At 34.0% G+C, this 24,883-nt stretch overlaps 2 protein-coding genes across 2 annotated transcripts; one reads left to right on the top strand and one right to left on the bottom strand.

Moving 5' to 3' along the window:
- Nucleotides 1-3,062: 3,062 nt before the first annotated feature.
- LOC115993990 lies at nucleotides 3,063-5,788 on the bottom strand. Its single transcript, XM_031117992.1, has 3 exons — nucleotides 5,235-5,788; nucleotides 3,894-4,088; nucleotides 3,063-3,773 (listed from the first exon to the last, which is right to left on the bottom strand). The coding sequence occupies exons 2-3, from the start codon at nucleotides 3,972-3,974 to the stop codon at nucleotides 3,222-3,224; spliced, it is 633 nt and encodes a 210-aa protein (XP_030973852.1). The 5' UTR covers nucleotides 3,975-4,088; nucleotides 5,235-5,788; the 3' UTR covers nucleotides 3,063-3,221.
- Nucleotides 5,789-22,725: 16,937 nt separating this feature from the next.
- On the top strand, nucleotides 22,726-24,839 carry LOC115950551 (peroxidase 73-like). The gene is made up of 4 exons (XM_031067740.1): nucleotides 22,726-22,978; nucleotides 23,108-23,308; nucleotides 23,453-23,618; nucleotides 24,406-24,839. Exons 1-4 carry the CDS (start codon nucleotides 22,763-22,765, stop codon nucleotides 24,810-24,812), a joined length of 990 nt encoding a protein of 329 aa, XP_030923600.1. The 5' UTR covers nucleotides 22,726-22,762; the 3' UTR covers nucleotides 24,813-24,839.
- The last annotated feature ends 44 nt before the right edge of the window (nucleotides 24,840-24,883 follow it).

Raw genomic sequence — 24,883 nt, 5'->3', positions numbered from 1 at the left:
GAAATAAAAACGAATAAAAACATTCTCATAAATCATACTGCTAAATAGAGGGCACAAAATAATTTAGCCAAAAAAACAAAAGGATCCAATGCTCGTGCTCTCTCTCTGCGTACACGTTTGGGAGTTGCATGTAATTATTTGATAGTTAGTTTTGAAGCCAATTGAAAGTGTAAACTTTGGGAAGTGTGCAGGGTTAAGATTAAGGGCCGTCTTAATTACACATACCATTTTGCATACTCGTTTGTACACATGAGTGAATTTGAATTGAAGACACAATTTCCAAGTTGAAATTCACCTGTGAGTATGGACGTGTATGCAAAGTGGTGTAACGGGTTTTACCCAAAAATAATTACTTATATATAACATGTATTATTTATATATATTATGTTTCTTAATACATTATGATTAAGAAATCTAACATACTTTTGGTGGGAGTGTAGCAGGCAGGTCTTTATACTCGTAATACTCCCCCAAGCTCAAACATATATATATATAAATATATATATATATATTTTACAACCCATATAATCTTAGGTTTTTACATAAAAAATCTAACATACTCTTACACAAAGACTCAAGAAATATATCAGCAATTTGAACTTCTATAAAAACTAGTCGCAAACTCGCTTGATACACAAAAAAAATTGACAACTTGTTTTTCTGTGAAGTGAAAAATGAAAATAGTAGACGAAACTTTTAAGTGTTAATCTCAAATCCTTTTTAAAATGATGTGATTATTTTTTAACAAAGTATAAATCATACAATATATTATATTTTCTAAATTAAGCTATCTATATTTGTTATTTCATCAGTGTTTTAAATTTTGCTAGTTTTTTTTTAAAGAAATATAATATATTTTACATACAATTATTATATAAGGCAAGATATTTTGTAAATAATGTAATGCATAGTTAGAACATGTTTCTAGTGTTTCTTAGAAACGGTTCATCACTTCTAAATGTGACATCAACACTAAAAATAAAAAAATAAAAAAAGCACTAACAAAGTGATACCGAAGTGTAGGAGAATAATGGAGTGTAGGCTAATACTACTTGTATCCCTTCTGAGTATGAGAGTACTCAAGAAAAAATGCACCTAAGGGATTAAGAATCATGTTTATCACCTCTCATTCCAAGAAGATGAACATAACATACGCACACAATGTAAGGATTCAATTGATATGATAACAAGCAGTCAACATGACATCACTCCAATATGATTTTGGAACACTCCTATGAAATAAAAAGCATGGGCAACTTCCAATAGGTGTCTCAATTTACCTTCCACTACATTATTTTGTGTGCAATATGAAAGCAAAGATTGATGAAGTGCACTATAATCATCAACAAATTGAGACAAATAAGTTTGAAAATAGTCTAGCTATTATTAGCTTTATTTCAATATAATTATAAAATACCTAAATCCCAAAATAAGAGGACTTTTAATGGACTCCAAATATCCAAATGGGCTAAATGAAAAGGACTACTAAAATGACCATCACACCTAGACACAAAGGGCAGAGCATTCACTGCTGCTTGCTCAATATGCTTCACATTGTAATAACCCAACTTTACAGCTAGAAGGAATCAACAACTTCAAGATCTAAAGAGAGGGGTGACCAAGATGGAAACACACTAAAAGGGAGAAGTGGAGAATTGAAGTGCTACTGAATTGGAGGAGTCATGAGTAGAAAAATAGGAAATGCAGCCAGACTCATGTATGCCACCAACCTTCGTCCTTGACATGTCAAGAGATCGTAAAAGACATAACAGGAGGGTGAGAATATTGCAGCACAGTAAGAGCTTGAGTATTTTTACTAACTGACAAAAAAATGAATGGAGATTACTGTCAATTATTCTTCATTTGCCAACTAGGTAGTACTGCAGGGCAGGGGGATCAATGTCTCTTGTTACAGTTAAACTGGAAATCACTCAACCTGTAAACAACCTTATGGACAATGAACTGCAATATCTGATTACAGCAGTTAGTGGGGTCTGAATTTAAATAATTGAAACCTTTCTGATAAAGAGTCTTTAGAAAAGTAAGAATAGCTCAAGGGACAGCCTAGCCTAGTGCATGTTGATGTCTGAGGCTAATCATCATTAAACCTAAAAGATGATGTTCTCAAAATTGTGACCGTTCATATAAGGATATTAAACTGTTGGAGTTAGACATGCTTGTACTCTGACCTTCCTCACTAAAATTGTATAGGCCATAACTATTTGAATTGGGAATCTAGTGTCCATCTGATGGCAGACACAAAAGTAGACATTTTTTATAAAAATTCTTATTGATGTCATAAAGTTTCCTAGTGATGGGTGGAATTTATAGGACATTAAAAAGAGTTGAAGAGCTTGAGTCACCTATCATACTTGCTTTAGTAGGTAGAGATCACATTGTTGACAGATTCCTCCTACCTGATCTAATCCATTGCAATTTTAGTTCATTGATACTGTAAAATCCCATGCAATAGGATCATATGATGTTAAATCTCTAAAATTCCATCTCCAAAAGTACAGCATTTACATACAAAACAGATCCTTCCATGGTTTCAGGTTCCTTGGGCCTTCCATTTTTCTAATTATTATTTAAATAGCTTCCTTAAAGTGCAGCAACAAGATTAGCTGCACATGGAAATAAGAATGTTGGTCTAGGATTCTATTCATTTTGTAAACATGCATTGTGAAAAAAAAAAAAAATGACTGTCCGTCAAGATAGTGGAATATCTGAAATATGATGCAAAGTTTACCCCTTAAAGTCGTTTCTTTTCAAGCTAAAACTCTGATGAAATGATTTCTGTATATAATAGAAACCTTAAGCAATTTAAGCAAACAGATGACCATATCAATATTTGAGCAAGGATGCAATTGCCTATTGTCTCCAATGTAGTGGCTAAAGAAGAAAGTGCTAGATACTAGTTTAGCCCAACCTCTTTGTAGCTTTAAGTATGGAACTTTTGTCCATTAGCTCAATCAGACTTTTTTTGTGTGTGGGGGCTTTGGCAGTATATGATGTATGTATATGACTCAGAGAAAAACTAAAAGCTGGTCACTTGTAAATTGTGATGGAATTTCAACTCAGGGAAACCACTATACAGAAGACTCAACCGGACACCCATTAACCTGAAAAGCTAAGCAAAAAATTCCACACAAACATCAATCATACAATTAGCAGATAAGCAGTTCAAAATCTTCACATATTAACTTGGAAGACTTATTTTTTCAGGTAGTGTTCAAGCTCAAAACTTGGAAAAACCAAGAAGGCTGGTTTAGCCTATCCTGTCTTAATTGTTCTTCAACATCAATATTGTTTTTACTTCTGCTTTGATACCCTAATGTCATGTCAGGCACCTGGACAAGCCTTGGTTCATGGCCATTTAATTCTTGTCGTGTTGTATAGGAACTAGTCCTATTTATGTGACTGGATCCAGTGGAAGAAGAAGAGAAGCTTGGTCCTGAATCTGAGGTTAGAGGAGTCTCAGGTTTCTTCCTTCTGTTGTAACTTGAGGGGCCTAGAGTCAGCTCAATCTCACTCTCGTCTATAATCTCTAATACTCCATTACCATCTGATTCTGCAATGTACTCCTCCGCTGGCTGTTCCAGATCAAGTTTCCTTTGTGGCTTTTGTTGTGCACCACGATTATGATTTGTCTGATTGAAACTAAGTTCATTCTTCAAATTCCATAGTTCTTGACTCCATCCATTAGGCCTGCTGCTTTCCATGTTTTTCATTAACATTTTCTGTATCTGATATAAACGATGAAGTTCATATACCTGAAAAATATCATTCTCACAGTCAAAAACAAAGCTACTTGAGGATCCAACTCAACAAAGCCTTGAAAAGAATGCCAATTGAGGATGTACAGTTAAAAATATAGAAGAAAATTGAGATACCTGCTGCTTGAATGTTTCTTCATGTTTTAGCATGGCCATTCTCATGCATTCCCTATCATATGACTCAACAAGCTTCTCCATTGAAGCTTAATTCAGCTTGTGAAAATCTTAGACCACTGCTTCTACCTCAAGAATATACTAGAATAGTAAAAGTTGAGAATCCTTTTCTTCTAAGATACCTTGGTACACCTACACCTGTGAATGGAGAAAAAATATCAGGGAAATGAAGCCAAGAATGTACTCTATCAATTGTAAATTCTTTAAGTAGAAAGAGAGTTATAATTGTTTGATTTAATGAGTTTCAAACACCAATCGATATGGATTGATTAAATCAACAGCTTTTCAGTATAATTTGTCTGTTTCTTTTCCTGTTTTTCTTCGATTCAGCCGTTTTGGGCCACAACAATCTTTTCCCATATGAAATATCTTCCAACATGACGAGGATATACATCAGCACAATAATGCCTCTATATCAAGTACCAATTACTTAAAATACTTTTTCTTTTCTTTTCTTTTCTTTTTTGCCCTTGTATCAGTGGTCAAAGTATTGTTTTCTGTCCAAAACACCCTATCCTGATTGTTATGTATAGTACAATGTCATATATAATTTCAAATACTATTCTGTCATTTGAAAACAATATTACAATCGAGACCTTTCAACTATTTTGTGTCGTATCTGCTACCACAGTGGGTCTTCTTTTGCAATTCATATTCAAATGAATATTATTGCTAATAGAACCCTATTTAGTACTTCAACAAATGATGTCATTTCGCTCATTTCATTGACCTTTTAGCCATAATTCTTTCTTACATGCTAACTTGAATATTTAGATAGAGATTCTGACATTAATTGAAGGGTTGTTATTAACTTTCTGTACAATAGACTTATATTTCAAAACAAACTTTCACTTCCCTGATATACTTATAATCATGAATCTTTCATACTTATTCATTACATCAACTAATTAACTTGTACGTTACACGGTAAAAAAATTCCAGGCCAGAGTTTCTGTGGTGAAAACTCAACGAGTTAAATTATCATGGAAATATGAAAGCCAAAAATATAATCTAATTATTACTATTTGCTAGTAATGGAGAGAGTTTTTTTTTTTTGGTTTTTGGTTGAAGTGGGAGAGGGGGGGGAGAACATAATTAACTTGATAAAACTTGAAAGATTAAAAAGCAAACGAGAAAACACAAATGCATGAGTTTGACTAGGATTAATATGATAAAAGTGAGTCTAAACAAGTTTTAGACCCACGCAGTATCATTTGCTAAGCTCCACACCATTGAATTCATATACTAAAGGTGGCTGAAATAGAAAAGAATGACTCTTCTGACCTGTAATAGTTTCATGAGCTGAAGTGATCACAGCTGTGTCGTTCTGAAGCAGAAGGAGAAGTAGTAGTAGAAGAAGAAGAAGAAGAAGCAAAGCAAAAAGGCAAACAGTTACACCTCAACTTGAGCCACAGCTTTCTAAGATAAAGAAAGACCTTGCCCTCACCTTCCCCATCAGTATATACTGCAAAAGAGTTGAATAAAATAGAACTGTTAAACTGTTGAAGGATTTAAGATTCTCTCTCCCACACGGAAACCAAGGCTTTGTTGCATTTGGGGTTTGAGGCATGCCAAACAAATCACAGTGCCTTAGCCAATGTGAGTCAAGTTTTGTGAAAGAGATGCCAGAGACAGGTCCAGCAATGCAGATATATTAAATTTGAATATAATAAGCACATAATATTATTTATATATAAAAATAACTATATGATTTTTGAGGATCACAATGCCTTGCATTGCTCAAGACAATCATCAGAATAACAGCTTGGCCTACCAAGGTGAATCACATGCACCCAAGAATTACATATATTACAAGTCACAGTTGTCTCAATTATGTGCTCTGCATAATACATATATGCACCACTATTATATATTATTGTTATTGTTTTGGTCTGAAATCAATACACCATTAGTATGAACTATGAAGGATCTTAAGGTGGCATATCTGGCCCACCAATAAATAGATCAGAATGGTACCGATAAGTGGGTACCACTTGAAACAGTCCAAAATTTAAGAACTGGCCACAGGATCTAAAACCCAACTAGATCAGATTTACATAGAAAAAATAATAATATTAAGGAATAAGGATAATGGATAATGGATTTATCTACCTGTACAATGCAAAGATTGATATTAGTGGTTGGGCTAGTGTTTAGTGGACTTGTATCACCACCCATGAGGAAGAGCCAGCACAATGATACAGCCTTAATTGGCCATGTGAGAATGGTAGCATTAAAATATCAATCTCTAAATAAATATCAAAAGAACTTGGACCCTACATATAAGCTAATTAAAATCATGCATAATATACTTTAAAAAAAAAAAAATTCTATTATTTGGCAATGGATTAATCTCCTTTTGTTTTGGGGGGAGAATATTATTTGTCATTGTTAACGCTGTAGCTGATTGTACAGACAGATTGGAAGAGGAGGAATCCAAGTTCATGAATTTGCAAGCAAATTGGATTTGCTTAAGGTTATTAATCTAATCATCATGTAAAAACTTATAGTGCATGTCTAGTCGTATTTAACTATTTTATCAATAAGAAAGATTCTTCTCTCTCTCTTAAAACTAATACGAAGAAAGGAAGGGTTATCACATGCCTGTTGGGCTTAATGGAAGTTGCTGAGAAGAAGTATAATACTACACTCTCTATATATATAATACATTATTACGTAAAACCCAAAAAAAAAAAAGTAAAAAAAATAATAATAATGAGAGAGAGAGAGGTGGACATGGTAGCACGCGTTGCCGGTGTGAGGAGGTGCAGTCGTATGGGGCGGTGGGTCCATTGGGTTAAGCGAAAAGGCTGAGCCACGGGCTTGCGCTGTTGTTTGGTCCCACCAAATGGCAGAAAGAAACTGGCAAAGGATCAGAATGGGAAAAAAACAAAGGAATTGTCAAATTTTTCTGTTGTTTAACAGAGTAAGCAGTCCTGAGAGAAAAAACGGTCCTAGCAATTTGCCACTTGTGTGTCTCAGGTTCTCATAGCATGACGCAATGGGGTACATGATAGCTGCCATGTTGATGTTGGTGTCTAGTGCATCTTCGCCCAAAGTCATCACGCATGAAAATTATAAATACTTTATCGGATGTCCTATCACCTATCAAATTCTGATATTATTAGGTTCTATATACTGTTATACTTCTACGGTCTACACAGGACCCCGAGCAATGAACCCTATAGGAGTATGTTGAAATATAATTAGAACTTGTCACGTGACAATATTCCATCTGGTCTAATCAAATGCACAACATATATAGACCAGGTTTACAGTCCGTTTGATATGTGCATTTAAACAATAGTTTTTAATTTTTTAAAAAATATATGTGAGTGAAAAAGTATGTAAAAATACATGTAATTTTGTTTAAAAACTAAAAACATATATTTAAGTTTATATACTAAACGGGCCCTTAGTCTCTCTCTTTTTATATGATGTTTTTCAATTTAAATTGTTGTCAATTGAATTTTTCTTTTTTGGTGTTTAGTTAAGTTTTTTAAAATTCTTGGGAAATTATTTTACTTTTTTGTGCTTCGTGATGTGTAAAATGCGAATTTTTTCCTTCATTTCAAAATTTTTGTATCCACAACCTAAGCCCATTACAAATTAATAATAAAACATCTAAAAAGATTATAAGGAAAAAAAAAAAAAAAATAGCAAGTGATCTATGGCGATGGCAGATTGGTAGCTCACCTTCACGCTGATGATGTTAGATGTTGATAGATCCTTACAATTATGCTCCTCCACCAATCATTTGTTGCAAATAGATAGTGCTTATCCTCGCGAATGATAACTTGTCATATTAGCCATATGTAACAATCCAAGAAAAAACACTAGCCACATATGTGTTATACCTCAAAATGACTAGTCACAATTGAAACTCCTTATAATCTATATATTACTAAAAGTTGAAGCGTAGCATTTAATGCTACTGCTCTCACGTTGCGCCACATCAGCTGCTACATCATTTTTTTTTTTTTATAAATATAATTTGTCCTACAATTTGAAAATGATTTTTACAATTTTCAGCCCTATAAATGCAACTCATTACTTATTTATTTACTTCCACTATCACCCTATAATAAATCCAGCCCATTACTTATTTATTTAGTTCCACTATCACCCTATAATAAATCTGTATAATTAATTCAGCCCACTTTTTATTTATTTAGTTCTACTATCAAGCCCAACCCAAAACCTTTTTAGTTCAGTTTTAGGGTTTTGTGTGAGCCTTTTCAACTTAAAGGAAGAAAAAAAAAGTTGAAGCCTTTCAAGTTTTTATTTTTTATTTTTTTTCCAATTTTCCTATATTGTTTTTAACATTTATTTTTTTTAATATTTACACTCCCCCAACCTTTCTCTCTCCCTTACCATTTCATCTCCCCACCACTTCTTCAATCTTTCTCCCTTCTTACCTTTTCATCTCCCTACTACCCTCTATATTAATACCATTCTTCCTCTTTCCCTTCATCTTCCTTTATTTTTGTCTCTTCTTATTCACACACTCTTACTATAAATTTGTCACTATCTTTTTTATTTTATACATAGTTTTCTCTCACAAAAAAAAAAAAAAAAAAAAAATGGTTCTCTCTCTATCTCTCTCCTCTCTCTAAATTTTTTGGTGGATTTTTTTTTTTCTTGCATCTCTACTTTAGATTGATAATTTTTTATATTCTTTAAAACTCTATTTTGGGTTAATGCGATTTAGTTTTATTTTTTTTTTTTTTTTTTTTTTTTTTTTTTTTTCTTTGATTGTTACATGTTATCCTATTGCATTCTAAAAAATTAAATATAACATATAAAAATATAATATTATTCTATTACATAGCATAATTTTGATAATTTGGTATTTATTTTGTTACATGCATGATTTTTTATAGTGCTCAATTTAAATGTTAAACTATGAGACTTTACTAATTTTTTTTTATTTTCTAATCTTTTGTGGTGGACAAAGTACTCTTAATAGCTATATTAGAAGTACTCTATAATGCCATTTATTTAAAGAAAAGCAAAGGTTAGCCAAACGAAAATAATTGGATAGGTGACAAATGTTAACTTTTGCAATTTTATTTTAATTATTCTTATTTTATAACAATGCATGTATAGAAATTTAATTCTTAGATTTTGCTAATAATTTTTTATTTGATAATATGTTTTGGGTGGCTGAAATTATAATTTCTACAAAGAAAATAACCTTAATAGATTATCAAAAAAAAAATTTTATCCTAATATTGGTTCAATTAATCATTTTTAAGTTTTATTAATTTTTTTTAGTTTACGTTTTTTGGTGTTTTGGATTGTTCCTATATTGCATTTATGATTGTTCCTATAATAAATAAAAAAATATAATTACGAAATACATTACTCATTATTAGATTAGTTTAAATTTTTAAAAAAAAATTAATAAAACCACCATAAAAGTAATTACATGAGCAACGCGCGGGTTCGCGGCTAGTGATAGTTAACTACTCACAATATACCACGTTAGAATAGTGGCAAAAAAGTTGTGGAATAATTTGTGGTCCTAGAACTACTCATGGATAAAATCCATGAGTAGCCCAAGGGCCACAAAATACATAAATCCCATAGTCCTACACACAAACTAACTATGCATATCAAGAAACATTCTCATCTGATATAAAACAATTGATGTACAGGCAAAAAAGACAACAAAATCTCAAATAAATTTATTTGCAACACAAAAAAAATTCCCAATCCATCAACTATCAACAAATTTGCTCCTAAAACAATCATTACTAGACACAGATTTAAAATGTCGCCCTATAATTTATGGAACATTGACTATGAAATAAATTCGGAAATCTATAGAAAATGTTGTTTACCCTTTTCTCCGATGAAGCCTTGGTGCCTCTGGCCCCTCTTGGTGGATCTTCCAATGCCACAAAGGGAATCAATGTTGGTTTTAGAGAACCCAACTTCATTGTTAAACACCAATAAAGTCGCTAGTTATTAATAAATCCCAGATCTATTCAGTAAATATCGGATGTGGGACTCATCACACACCCACACACATCACACAATCAATCAAACTTAAATCCCTAACGTCCTGTTAGGGCCCACTTTGTGAAATAGTGTCTCTAAAACCACACGAGGTTACCAACCTGGCTCTGATACCATATGTAACGACCCAAAGAAAAGTGCTAGCCACATCTGCGCTATACCTCAAAAGGATATCATAAGCCCACCTCTCTGCTGACCATCCCGAGTCTACCTCTTCATTGACCATTAATCTAGACTCCAACGACCACCTCTGTGAGCAAAAAAGAGAGAAAAGAGGTGTGGAAAGGGTCTGTGAGAGAGAGTTTTAAGGGGATGTGCAAGCAGGAAAGAAAAGAAGTTCACATGTATTATTCCATTTTTGAAAATGTTTTATAGTTTTTTTAAACCTACCTCAAAGTGTTTCAATCGACCCTAAATCGATCGAGACTTGAGTTTTCAATTTTAAGTATCCAATTTCCCAGTCATATAGTCATTTCTCTCTCTTATCTCTCTCAGCTAAGTCTTGACACTTAGGTGGAGTTTGGATACAGATTATTCCACATCCACGTTTGCACTGTAGCGCGTTTTGCCTTTTTTTTTTTTTTTTTTGGTTTAGCCCACAATTGTTGACAAGTCAACTGTGAACAGTGCTCCGTGCACTGTTCATGGATCCCACAAATTACATTTTTCAGTAACTTTTTCATTAAAAATTGGTCCCAGACCCTTAGCACTCAAACTTTCAAATCATGTCTGCTTGCCCCCAATTATTCAAGATCCCCATTTTTTTTCTCTTGGTAACTCCTAATCCCTCATCTTTTTATTGATTTGCATCAATTCATCATGATGATCCTGCATTAGTCCTAGGGTTCAAATATTCATATATTTCCATCTTTTGGCATTAGATGAAACGTTGGTCAAGGGGATTTGTCACAACTGGGGATAGATTCTCTTCATTGTGAAGAGAATGTGTGCTGGGTATGGGTTTTGGTTTCAACAGATATTTTAGTTCTTCCATGAGTACCTAGGTTGTGCACATTGGATTGTTCATGGGCTCTATTGTTTCTCAAGTATTCCAAGGTTCATGGAGAGACCTTTGATAAGTCCAAAACCAACGTAAAGTGACTTTATTCCCTCCAATCCACCTCTCCTTAACTTTTCCTTTTGCTGGCTTATTTTCTGCGCGTGAGCTTGATCCACATACCAATAGAAAAGAGCTTAGATTGTGCTAGACTTAGTGGGCCTGACTTGGTTAGTATTTTGGGCTAGCTTTTGTTAACTTCATGGGTTTCCACAATGAATTTTGGGCTTAGGCCATCAATGCACAGGCATTTATGGGCTTAGGCCATCAATGCACAGGCATATATGGGCTTTATTTGTTTTATTTATTTTTAGAAAGTGCCCTCATTAACATCAAACTAAGACACCAATCAATTTTTAGTGTAGGTGAAAATTGAATCTCAGATTTCTTATACAACTATCATATATTTTACCAGTTGAGCTAACTCAAAATAAAATACAAAAATGAAAAAATAAAACAAGTAAACCCTCTGGGAGTCCCCCACAACAAATTTCCAGTGTGGACCACAAGTTAAAGGTGATTCTTACTTCTAAGGGAGAAAAACCTCGTGGTGAGACCACCAACTTCTCTATCGACCCAAAACAACTGGAAGAAAAAGACATCATGATTCATGAGGTGACAAAGGCTTGAGGACATCAAGAATCGTACTATATCATTCAGGCCTTAATTAATTTGGACTCTTGCACCTTGAGGACAACATGGTCTTAAAAGTTCTCATTGCTTTTTGGGAAGCTTTCTGTAGGAAGATATTTATTCATAGGGTGATCTTCAAAGGAGACGCTTGGGATATAATTGATCGCCCTTAGAAACAAGGACGTCCATCCCCATTGGTCTCTTGAAATGTAATCTTAAAGGACACTCTTCTGTGAAAATTTTGTCTTTCAAAAAAAAAAAAAAACTAGGCTACTTCCTTTCCTTTTGTTAGGTGTGAGGCAATACCCAGCCCATCTTCTGGCCCAATGGGCAGCCTTTTGGTATCATTCTAGGCCAATCCTCATGTCTTGACCTCCAGCTTTGGTGTCTCAAGCTTTGGGAGCCCAGAGGTGATCTTCTTTTGTACCGTTTTCTGTTTCTTTAGCAATACAGTATGTTTATTTAAAAAATAAAAAAAAGGGAGCCCTCCATTCTCTCAGAAAAGATATTCAACCACATCGGGTTTGTTTGGGTTAGCTATTTCAAAAAAAAAATGTGTTTTTATAAAACAACGATTTAAAAATGTGCAAAAATGTGAAAAAGTGTGATTTTTATTTTTCACAATTAAGTGATTAGATAATATTGGTCTAAAATTGTTGTTTATGGTGCTATTTATTAAAAAAGACTTAATTATATAGTTAAGGTTATCTTCTCTTGCTCCTTTCTCCAAACAAAAAATAAAAATAAAAAAAATAAAAAAAAAACAAAAAAAAGGTTTTCTTCTCTCTGTTTGTTTGTTTGTTTGTTTGTTTTTTTTTTTTTTTTTTTTTTTGAGAATGTTCTCTCTGTTTGTTGATTGTGATTTTTTTTTTAAAGGAGTCAATGTAAAAAAAAAAAAAAAATCTATATATATATTATATTAATGAAGTTACTAACAACTTTTTTTTTTAGAGAGTTTCAACCTATGCTCAAGTTCTTTCAAAATTTTCTATTTGTCCCTCTATTTGAGGTGTTCCAAAAATCGTTGGGTATGAATATGTTAGATTTCTGCAACTTGATTGGTGAAATAGTATCTCTCTCCAAAAAAGCATGTTTTTTTTACCGTTGCGCAAAGAAAATATTTTGTTGCTAATGTTGTCCCATGTTTGTTTGTATCTATCAAACCCTGTCTTTAATTAGATGTTAGTGTTAATGTACCATAACTATGTAGCCCTATTCCTAATAGATTTACTCCCAAATAGCATATCCAAATTATAAAAAATCCCAAGGAGGCTACAATTGCAGAATTTGTTCAAATTTTGATTTGGATTTGTTCAAATATGTAAATAAATTGCGAATATAGTCCAAGTAATAAAAATAAAGGTACTTGTGGGGCCCAAGTGATTTATGGGCCAGGCCCATCTGCCCGTGGGGAATCTAGAGGTCCAAGCCGAGGAGGGCTATGACCCAAGCCCGATAAGATAAAGCCCAAGAAATCCTTGAGATACATCCAAGGACAGTTCGGTCCTCGGCAGAACCTAAATTCCCACCGAAGAGAAGGGCAAAAACAGTATAGGACTAAGTTTGAGAGAAAATCTAAAATATCCGGGGAAAGCTGCCCTTACTGCCATTCAATGCTCTGCACCTGACAGAGCCGCGTTTTTTGGCTTTTACAACCACCCCCAACGACTTTGAGTATGGACTGATGGGACAAGTATCAATCTTGGAAAGTTTAACCCTACGCGTGGACGAAGGACAGTGGGCACGGGCTAGTATAAAAGGAAAAGTGAGTAATCTATAAGGGGGGCTGGGAAAAATAGCCAGAAGAAAGAGCCTCCCAGCCCACCTCCAGGAAAAAGATTCCAGGGGTGAAGAAAACTTAACCATGTATGAACACCACGGAAAACCTACCACCTGGTGACCAAGGTCTAGCCTTTCAAACCCACGCTCTACAAATGATATTGTTTGGGCCTTGTTACGTACGAGCCCAACACCGCTACGGTTCGTCACGAATCAAGTCCTTACAATTGGCGCCGTCTGTGGGAAGGCTTGTGTGTTGGTATAGACGGTGGGTTGAGAGAGTTCCTTTGCCATTTTTAACAACTGGTTATAGAGTTTTAGTGTAAAACTCCGCTAAGGTTTATGATTCTTGACTAGAGGCTACGTTTATTAGCGTCAATCGCTTAAATAACCCTAGGGGCTTGGCTGAGGAGCTACCTCCCCTAAAGCCAAGGTCCCACGCAAAGAGAAAACTAGATTTTGGACAGAACTAAGGCATTGCATGGTCCTCGGACTCAAGCCTATGGGGAAACCAACTACTTGGATGTGGAAAACTAGGTTTTGGACAGAACCAAGGCATTGCATGGTCCTCGGACTCAAGCCTATGGGGAAACCAACTACTTGGATGTGGAAAACTAGGTTTTGGACAGAACCAAGGCATTGCATTGTCCTCGGACTCAAGCCTATGGGGAAACCAACTACTGATTGGATGAGAAAAAGTTTGGGCTTCGTAAGATTGGCTACTTGATAAAAATGCTAAGCTACTTAATCCTCGGCTTAAATACCGTAAAAGGTTAAGGCCAACAAAAGCGTAAGGAAGGTGGTGGAATGCCCCAGTATTCAGTAGCTTAAAGGGGCTGTTCATTTGGCGGGAGATATGTCTTCAGGTGGTTATTTCTTACCCGGCATCAAGCCTTCGGTTCTCACCTCGGCTAGTTTGGGGTAAGTATTATTTTTCACGGGTCGGCCTTGTTGTGCCAAGCAATTCTAATAAAGTTATGGTGATATCTTTTTCTTAGTGAATATTTCGACCATGGTTGTTATTGATTCAAATGCTATATTATTGTGCCGAACAACACTTGCAAATTCGTAAATACGCCTTTTTCTTTGATAAGGGGGTAGGACCCCATGTATTGTGCTCTAAGATCGACGGTATTGTGCCCAGCCGACTCATTAAGCTCATTATAATGCCTTCTCTTTTCATGTCTCATAAGAGTTTCAGCTTTGAATATTATTTGTTTAAGTCAGAATTATTAAGTCGGATTATTTTTGTAAGTACAGAGCAGGGTAGTATTTAACTGAATTATGTGTCTACGCATTGTGTCATCATTTCGGAAATAAAGAGATAGAACATGTGAAGTAAAGTAATAGCCATTTTTATTAATATGAAGATGTATTACAACGTACAAAAAGGGGCTTAAACAAGCCTATACAAAAGATAAACTGTCGAAACAATAAAAAAAAACAAAAAAAAAAAACAAAACCTCAACAATACAGATAAGTAAACAACCAGATGTCTTGTTAAGTTCGTCTCCGAAGTCCTTCCAAACTTTGCTTCAGTAGCACCCATATTGAAGAAGGGACCTTCTGTAGAAGAAGATGGAGGAGATGAATGAAGAAGATGGAGGACATGAGTAAGGAAGGAGGAGAAGAAGAGAGAAGAGATGAAAAGAAAGAAAAATGAGCAAAAGAGGGAGAAGGGAAAGCACCAGGATGGATCTGGTGCTGGGAAGACTAAGAAAGGGAGGCAGAAGGAGGCGCCAGTGAACGAAGAGAGGAAGAAGCAGGGGCACTTAGTCCCTGCCTCGGTCCTGACTCCTAACCCACTGGAGCCATATTAGGTATGCTCATAAGAGAGCGGTGGATAGTGATAATGGGTGTTCTCGACTCAGTCACGCCGAAAGTTTGACGTGATGAGCCCCTGCTTCGGATTTTGGCTGAAAGGAAGGTGAGACAAATCTTAAGTCTCCGCCATCCTTGCCCTGACCTAGCCATTTCGAGTTTTATTAGAACATGATACTTTGAGGAGGGGTATGTTTCCTTCATCACTCGTTATGGTGAACGTATCATGACTTAGTGTATAACTACAGGGTTAAGTAAACGCTAAGGGAGGCTAAGAGTTTCAGATCTCAGAAAAATAAAAGGGTCTCTATACGAAAGCGATAGCCTCCTATTTGTCTTCTTATAGGAAGGGCGAAACGGAAGGTATTAAATTCGTTCAGGTTTCCAAAAAGAATCTGAAAACAAAGATGTGTCCGTTCCACTTCCCCACCTCATCAGATGAACCGTCGAATGTAAATGAGTCTCGTAAAGGGAAGTCATTAAAAGCGCGTTTTGAATAATCAAACGGCGAGAACGCATCAGGAGTAAAATCAGCGTCAGGAGTAAAATCAAAAAACGCTTCGTGGATCAGTACATTTCTTGAAACAGATGTAAAACCGCCAGCATTAATGAAAGGTCGAATTAAAGGAGCCACAATAAAGGCTCGGCATTACCAAAACCCCCATTTCCAACCGGGAGGTTGGACAGCCGGGTTTTGAGGGGCTATTGTGGGGCCCAAGTGATTTATGGGCCAGGCCCATCTGCCCGTGGGGAATCCAGAGGTCCAAGCCGAGGAAGGCTATGACCCAAGCCCGATAAGATAAAGCCCAAGAAATCCTTGGGATACATCCAAGGACAGTTCGGTCCTCGGCAGAACCTAAATTCCCACCGAAGAGAAGGGCAAAAACGGTATAGGACTAAGTTTGAGAGAAAATCTAAAATATCCGGGGAAAGCTGCCCTTACTGCCATTCAATGCTCTGCACCTGACAGAGCCGTGTTTTTTGGCTTTTACAACCACCCCCAACGACTTTGAGTATGGACTGATGGGACAAGTATCAATCTTGGAAAGTTTAACCCTACGCGTGGACAAAGGACAGTGGGCACGGGCTAGTATAAAAGGAAAAGTGAGTAATCTATAAGGGGGGCTGGGAAAAATAGCCAGAAGAAAGAGCCTCCCAACCCACCTCCAGGAAAAAGATTCCAGGGGTGAAGAAAACTTAACCATGTATGAACACCACGGAAAACCTACCGCCTGGTGACCAAGGTCTAGCATTTCAAACCCACGCTCTACAAATGATATTGTTTGGGCCTTGTTACGTACGAGCCCAACACCGCTACGGTTCGTTACGAATCAAGTCCTTACAGTACTAATAACTTTTTTTTTTCTTTTTTTTTTTTATCTCTTATTCAACCATCAGAAACTTTAACAACTGAACTAATTGGAATCCACATAAAAGCTAATAATAACTAGAGAGAAATACGTTAAAATGTGTTGACAATCAACAATATCCATACTAACCAAGAATTATATTCAATGGCTGGCTGATTTTTTTTTTTTTAATGTAGAAAGACCAAGAATTATTCTTACAATTATAAATGATTATGCTAATCTTAACGTGGTTGTCTCCATAATAAGAAGGAGAAAAAAAAAAGGGAAAAAAAATTGGCAGTCAACTGAAGAAATCCTTCTATTTACTTTACTCAATGGCTCAATGCAAATTTTAAGTTTTAATTCTCTCTCTCTTATTTCTCAAAAAAAAAACTCTCTTTCTTCCGTAATTTTTTTTGTTCTCAATTTTAAGAGTAATGCTACAGATACAAACTATTGTACAACATTTTTACAAACTGCTGATGTGGCTTTAATATTTTCCAAATAATTATTGCAAGTAAAAATGTGATGATAGTGATGAGCCCATATTAGAACTCGTAAGAATTTACCACATCAGCAGTTTGTAAAAATGTTGTAAAATAGTTTGTGTCTGTAGTATTACTCCAGTTTTAAATCTCTCAATCTTCGATTCTCTGTCTCTTTCGCAAATCTAAGAAATTTTATTAAATGCTTCATTTCGCTAGACCGAAATACTTCATACTTGTATATTGATAGTTATCATTTGATTTCATCCTTGATTATAACAAATGATTACAAATGATATTGAAAACAGGTGCGATTAGAGAAGTATTTTGATTTTTGGTGAATAAAAGTGGTCCTAAAAATTTGGGTTAGGTTCGTTTTTAGTCCTTAACATTTTCACAACATTTTGAGAAATGATATGTCCACAACATTTTCACAACAAATTCTAAGTGGCAGGTTGTTACTGGTTGTTTTTGTTAGGGTAAAAAAATAATCTTAGTATTAAGTTCAAATTTAAACTAATAACAACTAACCACCTATGATTTATTGTGAAAATGTATGGACCTATCATCTTTTTATTTTTATTTTTTATTTCTCAACTAATTATAAAAGCACCAAATTTATCATTCCATGACCTTGCCATTATATGTGATTTTGTTAAATTTTAACTTGTAAGCAAGAATTATAACGACAAAGCTATGTAATAAATATAATGGTACATTTATAATTTTTTGTAGGCTAAAACGGAAAATTTCAAACTTTAGGAACTAAATAGAACTTGGCCTAAAATTTAAGGAGAAAACGTGTTTTTTTGTCTTAGTTTTTTAAATATTTAATAATAAAATTTTGCTTAAAGTAAACTATATTAATAATTTTAATCTACTTGTAATGAGTCATATAAATTTTCAAAAAAAGAAGAAGAAGAAAGAAAGTCATGGCAAAATTATGCCATACATGATACAGCTCAGACCCACATCATGCAAACATGACTTGTACTTCCCAACTTTAATTACTAAAACAATTCTTATGGTATATTATTAAAATAATATAAAATAAATAATGAAAATTTTCTTAAAGTTATTAAAAAAAAACTTCTTAGTAGAATTTTATTCCTAGTAATGTTTTTTAAACATAAGGATGTAAAACATTTTCAGCTCCAAAGAGAGTATTTTTTTTCTTGATCAATAGAAAATGACTTCAATTTGGCCAAGATTTTTTACTACCCAAATTCCAAAAAATGTCCTAACACCAGAACCAATGGGCCTAATAAGATGAGTCCAAACTAACAAGTGCGGTGCCCTGTGGCCTCACAATGAAAACGACCTAACAAGTAGGCAAGGTTGGCTGTGTGTAAAATAATTGGAAAACAATAATATCTTGTACATCCTACTTCTTTTTTGAGCTCACATTTTCCATATTGAGATTTGTAATATGGTTTGGCCGTTTAGGTCAAAAGATGTTACTGAGACCCATATTAGCGAGTGATTAAAATTCCTATTGATGGCTGCATTATTAGTATTACCCAAATGCATTCAATCTTTTATTAAAATATAAAAAAGTATTACTCAAATGCACCACGTTGATGACCAAAAATGTTTTCCAAAGACAAATTGACAATACTTTTTATCCCAACTTTTCTTTCCAGGTTGCCGACTTGATCACGCTACTTTGTGTGACCCCTTTGAGATAAAATCATAAAAAGGAAGAATCTATTACTGTCTATGATTCTATGTCATGTGGTAATTCATCTTCGTGTGAAAAGTTAGTATAAGATAATAGGAATGGATTTTCAAACAGCAAACAAAATATTGTTACTTGATAAGATGGTTTGGGCCAAAGACAAACAGTACTCTTTAGTCTTTAGCGAGAATCAAAATATAGTGTCATTTTGTTGAAACTGCCAAAACAACATAATACTTTCTATATCAGTCAAGTGAAAGCATGATAGTTTGGACCTTTGATCTAGCTCGTTCGTGAGCTACCCATTCAATCATTTATCAAGCCAAACAAAGGGTTTAATTTAAGATAAGCGTTACATTCACAAAATTTCTATAATATTTTCACAATAAATTTTAGATAATAAATTATTATTGGTTCTAATTTAAATTCATTGTAAAAATTATTTTTTTATCTATCAGTATCTATCAAAAATAGTTTATCATTTAAAATTTATTGTGAAAATATTATAGATCTAACATTTCTTTTAATTTAAACACTTCCAAACGCAAATCTAAACTTTCTCCAAGTATGTTAACACATCTTGACGCAGCTAACTACCTTTTTTTTTTTTTTTTTTTTACTGTATCAAAATAACGTGGAAACATTCAGGATTAGACGTTTGACCTTAATTATTCACAAGTTGCCTTTCTTTTTTCTTTTTTTGCTCTGACATCACTCAGAAGTTGACAATGCCCGGGAGATAAGGCAAGAGGACAATCTGATTTGATAATTTTGATGAGCAGCTATGACATGTTTTGCCAAAAACAACAATAATTATGATTATTAAAAAAAAAAAAAACCACAGCAATAATGAGATATACTTTCTAAGGGAACCTTCCGCAAAAATAGCTTGCAATTTGAAGAATTCAGAACCCACCCAGTTGCTTCGATTCCCCAATAAAATTTTATTTTTAATTTTTAAAAAGAGTAGAATGGAAGGGAACTAGGTTTGGGAATTGGGATTCATCGAATAGTAATCACCTTTTTCTTTTTGTTTAGTTATTGCAATGTTAACAAGTACCTCTAGAGCTTTTTTTTTTTTTTTTTTTTCCTTCCCTTTATTCCCTGTTCTATTTGCTTTTATTTTTCTACTATATATTTTTCATTAAATTCAAAAACTGTATGAATCCAAAAGGCTTAAAAGAAAGACGACAGTGATTAATGCATAATGGATCACTTTGTTCCTGACCTCCTTCTCTACCAAAGCCTAATTTGATATACCACTTTGTTCCCCCCTCTATTCCTTCTACCATTTTTTTTTTATAATTAAAAAAAGAGAAGAATTTGGATTAAAATAGAGGAACGTATGCAAAAGAGCAAAACTAAGAATTATCAAAAAAATAATTTTAAAGAGTTGTTTTAGCAATTTTTAAGACCTCATGATATTTATGAGATATTGAATTCGAAATTTTTTACCAACATCTTAGAAGTTGGAACCACTCCCAAAAGATTTATTCAAGTACACATGCCTTAAAAAAAAAGTCAAATACTCAAAAAATCTAAATACCCTTATTTATCCCCCAAAAAAAAAAAAATCAAAAAACTATTCCTTACCATATCTTCTGTCTGTGTGCTCACAGTGGTACTAAAATCTAAGATCTCTGTTTAGTACTTTATTATTATTATTTTTTGGTTAAACTCTGTTTAGTACTTTAAAGAGAGAGAGGAACGTGCCTGAGTAAGGCACAACGTTACCTACACTAGTGGAGCCTCACCTAGCACTAGCAGGGTCCCCCCAAACGGAAACCCCACAAAAAAAAAAAACATTAAAAAATGCTTTCTTCGATAAACTATTTGCCGCATGTTAAGACTACAACGTGACACCTAACAATATTATCTCTCTTTCTTCTCTTTTTTAATTGAGTCAGTGAGAGATTCAAAATTCAAATGGCGATCGGTGATCTCCGTTTCAACCTTGGAATCAGAATGTCATCACCCAAGCTTTTGTGTTTTTTATTTGTTTAAATTTTAGAGTACTAGAATAGGGTTAACAAAAAAAATATTTTAGTAATATAGAGTGATAGATTACGTAAACCGGAAGGAAACCTTCTTGTTTTATATTTTATTTAATTATTTTTTGAGTAAGAACAATTAATGTTCATTCTACTTTCTACCACATTTTAAATGATAAATATGTAATACTTTAAATGTTTTAAATGAGAATATGCTGGAGAGCCTCTCATAGCAGTCTTTGATTAAAACATTATCTAAATTTTTTTATTTTTAAACAAGCCGGCTCCTTTTTCTTTCTTTCTTTCTTTCTTTCTTTTTTTTTTTTTCCCAAACATTTCTGACCCTACAATATATAAATTTACTGAAATGAACAATATCACCTTGACTGACAAAAAAAAAATTGGTGAGAGTGTAAATTTAGGGTCCGTTTGATAGAAGAGTTTGAATAATATTGTTTGTAATTTTTTGAAATATGTGTGGGTGAAAAAGTGTATAAAAATGTGATGACAAACTGGGTTCAATCAATTTGGTGACAAACATCTATCAATGGACCCACCAGGGATGTGGTTTACTAGATATGATAATCTAGGCTATCTTGCTATAACTGGGATTCGTTAGAAGCACAATGGATACAATTATAGTATGTTCCTAAAAAAAAAAAAAACAATTATAGTATGTTTGAAGTTTAGAGAGAGAGAGTAAAGGGTTCAAGGGAGAAGGAAATTAATGAGAGGTGAAGGAAATTTATCCATTCCATATATTTGGATGTTTTAAAATTATGTTGGGATAAGTGAAATATATATTATATTTTAAAAATATTTAAAATTAATTTCATGTGACCGAAGCCGCTGCGGTCACCATATAGGTCCATTCCTAACTAGAGGAGATATCTCTTCTATGTATTTTAACTGTTTAATATAATAGTTTTGCTCTTTTATAATAATCTTAGGCTTAAGTTTTTTATTCAATGGCTACCTATTTTTTATAAATATAATATAATTTCAATTTATGACGTTCATCTTATAATTATTTTAAAAATCATCTATTTGACCAATGCTATTTTGGTATAGTTTATTTTGTTTAGTAAATACCTTAGGTAACAGTATATTTGTACAATATAAAAAAGTTTTAAATAGGGAAATAGGCTAAATAAGAACAATAAAAAAAAAGAAAAAGTAAAAAGTAAAAAAAAAAAAAAAAAAAAAGTATCTGAAAGGGTAAATGGCTGGTATGTTCTTTTAGTAAACACATAAAAAGAGCATTGCTGGCATGCAAAATAGAGTTTGGAAGCCAACAGGAAGCAGCCATGCCGTGGTCAAACTTTTAATTTAAAGTTAAATTCAATGGGATAAGGTTTGGGAGTTGTTAGTTTATTATAGTTAGAAAATCAACATACGTAATTGCTAGCTAATAAGCCTCAAGTGGAGGTCCCAAAAAAAAAAACCTTCAAATTATTATTATTATTATTTTTTGCTAAGACAACGAGCAGATCAATCGGTTGATTCAACTAGGAACCAAAAAAAAGTGTGAACAAGAAGCAGTCAGTCACTTTGGAGGGTTGTGTTACTTTGAAGGGTTGTGTTAACGTTACTTTGAAGGGTTAACAACACATTTTTTACTTCTTTTTTTATAAGTTTTTTGTCCTCTTTTGTAACTTTTTGCAGTTTTATACTATTTTTTTACTTATTTTTATAACTTTTTGCAGCTTTGTGAATGAAAAATACATCCTTAACCGGTAACCAGTACCACATCGCTGGTTAACGTATGCCTACTTTTAAAAGTCATCATATTATTTTTTTTATTAAAAAAAAAAAAAAAAAAAAAAAAAAAAAACGAAAGAGATACTCTTGGTTGTTCAAAAAAGAATCTAACCCAACTGGCTTCTGACCTCGACCAGTTCTTCTGCATTGTCATCTCCCTTATATAATTATAACTCTGTGCACAACTCCTTCCTCCATTGTAAGTTGTAACTCCAATTTCTTTGATCAAATTAAATGGCGTCTCGGTTCAATCTCATAGTTGTGTTGTCACTTTGTCTTAGTTTGTGCCTCTTCCCAACTCCAACGGCTAGTCTACAGCAAAATTACTATGCCAACATCTGTCCAAATGTGGAAAACATTGTTAGAGACGCTGTCAAAAAGAAATTCAATCAAACGTTTGTTACAGTTCCTGCAACCATTCGTCTCTTCTTTCATGATTGCTTTGTCCAGGTACATATATATTTCAATGCTATAAGAACAAAGTTTTTTTACTTTTGTTTACTTATTTTTGGTACATATGCTATATATAAATTACATGGGTTTTGAAATTCGTGCTTTGTGTTTTGTTCTATATGATAGGGTTGTGATGCTTCGGTGATAATAGCATCCACTGCAAGTAACACGGCGGAGAAAGATAACCCTGACAATCTCTCATTAGCCGGAGATGGATTCGACACCGTCATCAAAGCCAAGGCCGCTGTTGATACTGTCCCAAGCTGCACTAATAAGGTTTCGTGTGCTGATATTCTAGCAATGGCGACCCGAGATGTCATTGCACTGGTTTGTTCACCATTCTTACTTTACTACGTTTTTTTCATAACAGTATTCTACATATACAAATGCATCTATCTTGCACTAATTGTACTAGTATATTATAAGTTTTAAGCAGAAATGGTCGTTGTTTGTTATATATTTTTTGTGTAGTCTGGTGGGCCTTCATTCGCGGTTGAATTGGGAAGATTGGATGGGCTAGTTTCAACAGCTGCAAGTGTAAACGGAAAGCTGCCACAACCAACCTTCAATTTGAACCAGCTCAATGCTTTGTTTGCTGCTAATGGGCTCTCTCAAGCGGACATGATCGCTCTCTCAGGTATGACACAATTAACGTTGTTTTTGTCTAGTGGATCACACATACACACACGTGAAAGGATTGCGTGGGTCCAGCTGACTGGAACAGTACTGTTCTCTCGTGATGGGGTTGTTGATGTTATTGGCAATCACTGATATATTATTATTATTATTATTATCTTACTGACACCATAAATTTTCAAATTTTCTTAATGATATATTTACTGACATAATAGATTACAACATGTGCATTTATATCATTAAATTGTATACTTATTATAACTGCCGATGCAAATGTTCTAAATTTTTTATACCCACCAAACATGACTATGTAATTTGTTATACCCATAGACTAGTCACATTTATTTAATTTCAACTATTGCTATTACAAGTTAACCCATGAGGTCCGGAGGTTGGCCTAGTTATTGGTTTTATTGTCATGCTATGTTGCTAATTCATACAAAAATCCAACCACTTTAATGCTTCACTTGGTGATAAATTTATATTATCAAGTTTAGCTATTCAAAATCTCTCACCATCATCTTAGAACTAAAAACACTTTAAGAAATACTTTCTTGTAATTATGTGGTGAGCGACTACAACACAAGATTCTTTCATATATTTACACGGTCTGTCTGGGACAAATAAATTACACCCAATAAAATTTCACAATTTATGGAATTCTCGGATCTTGTCTCTAAGCAACACACATTATATTCTGCCTGCATATGCACAATTAAAGTCTAATATGAACCGTCATCAAAAATTCACAAAGCTCATAGATTTTTATATTTGTTGTGTTTTTGCAGCGGCTCACACGGTTGGATTCTCTCATTGTAGCAAGTTTGCTAACCGGATCTACAATTTCAGCACTCAGAATCCGGTAGACCCGACACTAAACAAGACATACGCGACCCAACTTCAAGGAATTTGCCCGCAAAATGTGGACCCCAGGATCGCCATTAATATGGATCCAAACACGCCTCAGATCTTTGATAATATGTACTTCAAGAATCTAAAGCAACACATGGGCCTTTTCACCTCCGATGAAGTCCTCTTTACAGACCCTAGGTCCAAGCCCACAGTTGATGCATGGGCCTCAAGTTCGACAAACTTCCAAAAAGCCTTTGTCACTGCAATAACCAAGATGGGTCGGGTCGGAGTCAAAACGGGTAGCAATGGGAATATTCGTCGTGATTGTGCTGTTTTCAATTGAATTTTTTTTTTTTTTTTGGCTAAACCAATTGAGAAAATTAATAAAACCAAAAAAAAAAAAAAAAAAAAAAA

This window comes from Quercus lobata, chromosome 6, assembly GCF_001633185.2.
Source record: "Quercus lobata isolate SW786 chromosome 6, ValleyOak3.0 Primary Assembly, whole genome shotgun sequence".
NCBI classification, from domain to species: Eukaryota; Viridiplantae; Streptophyta; class Magnoliopsida; order Fagales; family Fagaceae; genus Quercus; species Quercus lobata.
Note: the sequence above shows the minus strand (reverse complement) of the source record. Positions and strands in the feature narration are given on the sequence as shown.

What these genes read in the sequence shown, in the direction of transcription:
- LOC115993990 (XM_031117992.1), bottom strand. Translation starts at nt 3,974, where the DNA reads ATGGAGAAGCTTGTTGAGTCATATGATAGGGAATGCATGAGAATGGCC. An exon ending in AAGAAACATTCAAGCAGCAG is followed by an intron (nt 3,774 to 3,893) that starts GTATCTCAATTT and finishes GATATTTTTCAG; the next exon opens with GTATATGAACTTCATCGTTT.
- LOC115950551 (XM_031067740.1), top strand. Translation starts at nt 22,763, where the DNA reads ATGGCGTCTCGGTTCAATCTCATAGTTGTGTTGTCACTTTGTCTTAGT. An exon ending in CCCGAGATGTCATTGCACTG is followed by an intron (nt 23,309 to 23,452) that starts GTTTGTTCACCA and finishes TTTTTTGTGTAG; the next exon opens with TCTGGTGGGCCTTCATTCGC. An exon ending in GGACATGATCGCTCTCTCAG is followed by an intron (nt 23,619 to 24,405) that starts GTATGACACAAT and finishes GTGTTTTTGCAG; the next exon opens with CGGCTCACACGGTTGGATTC.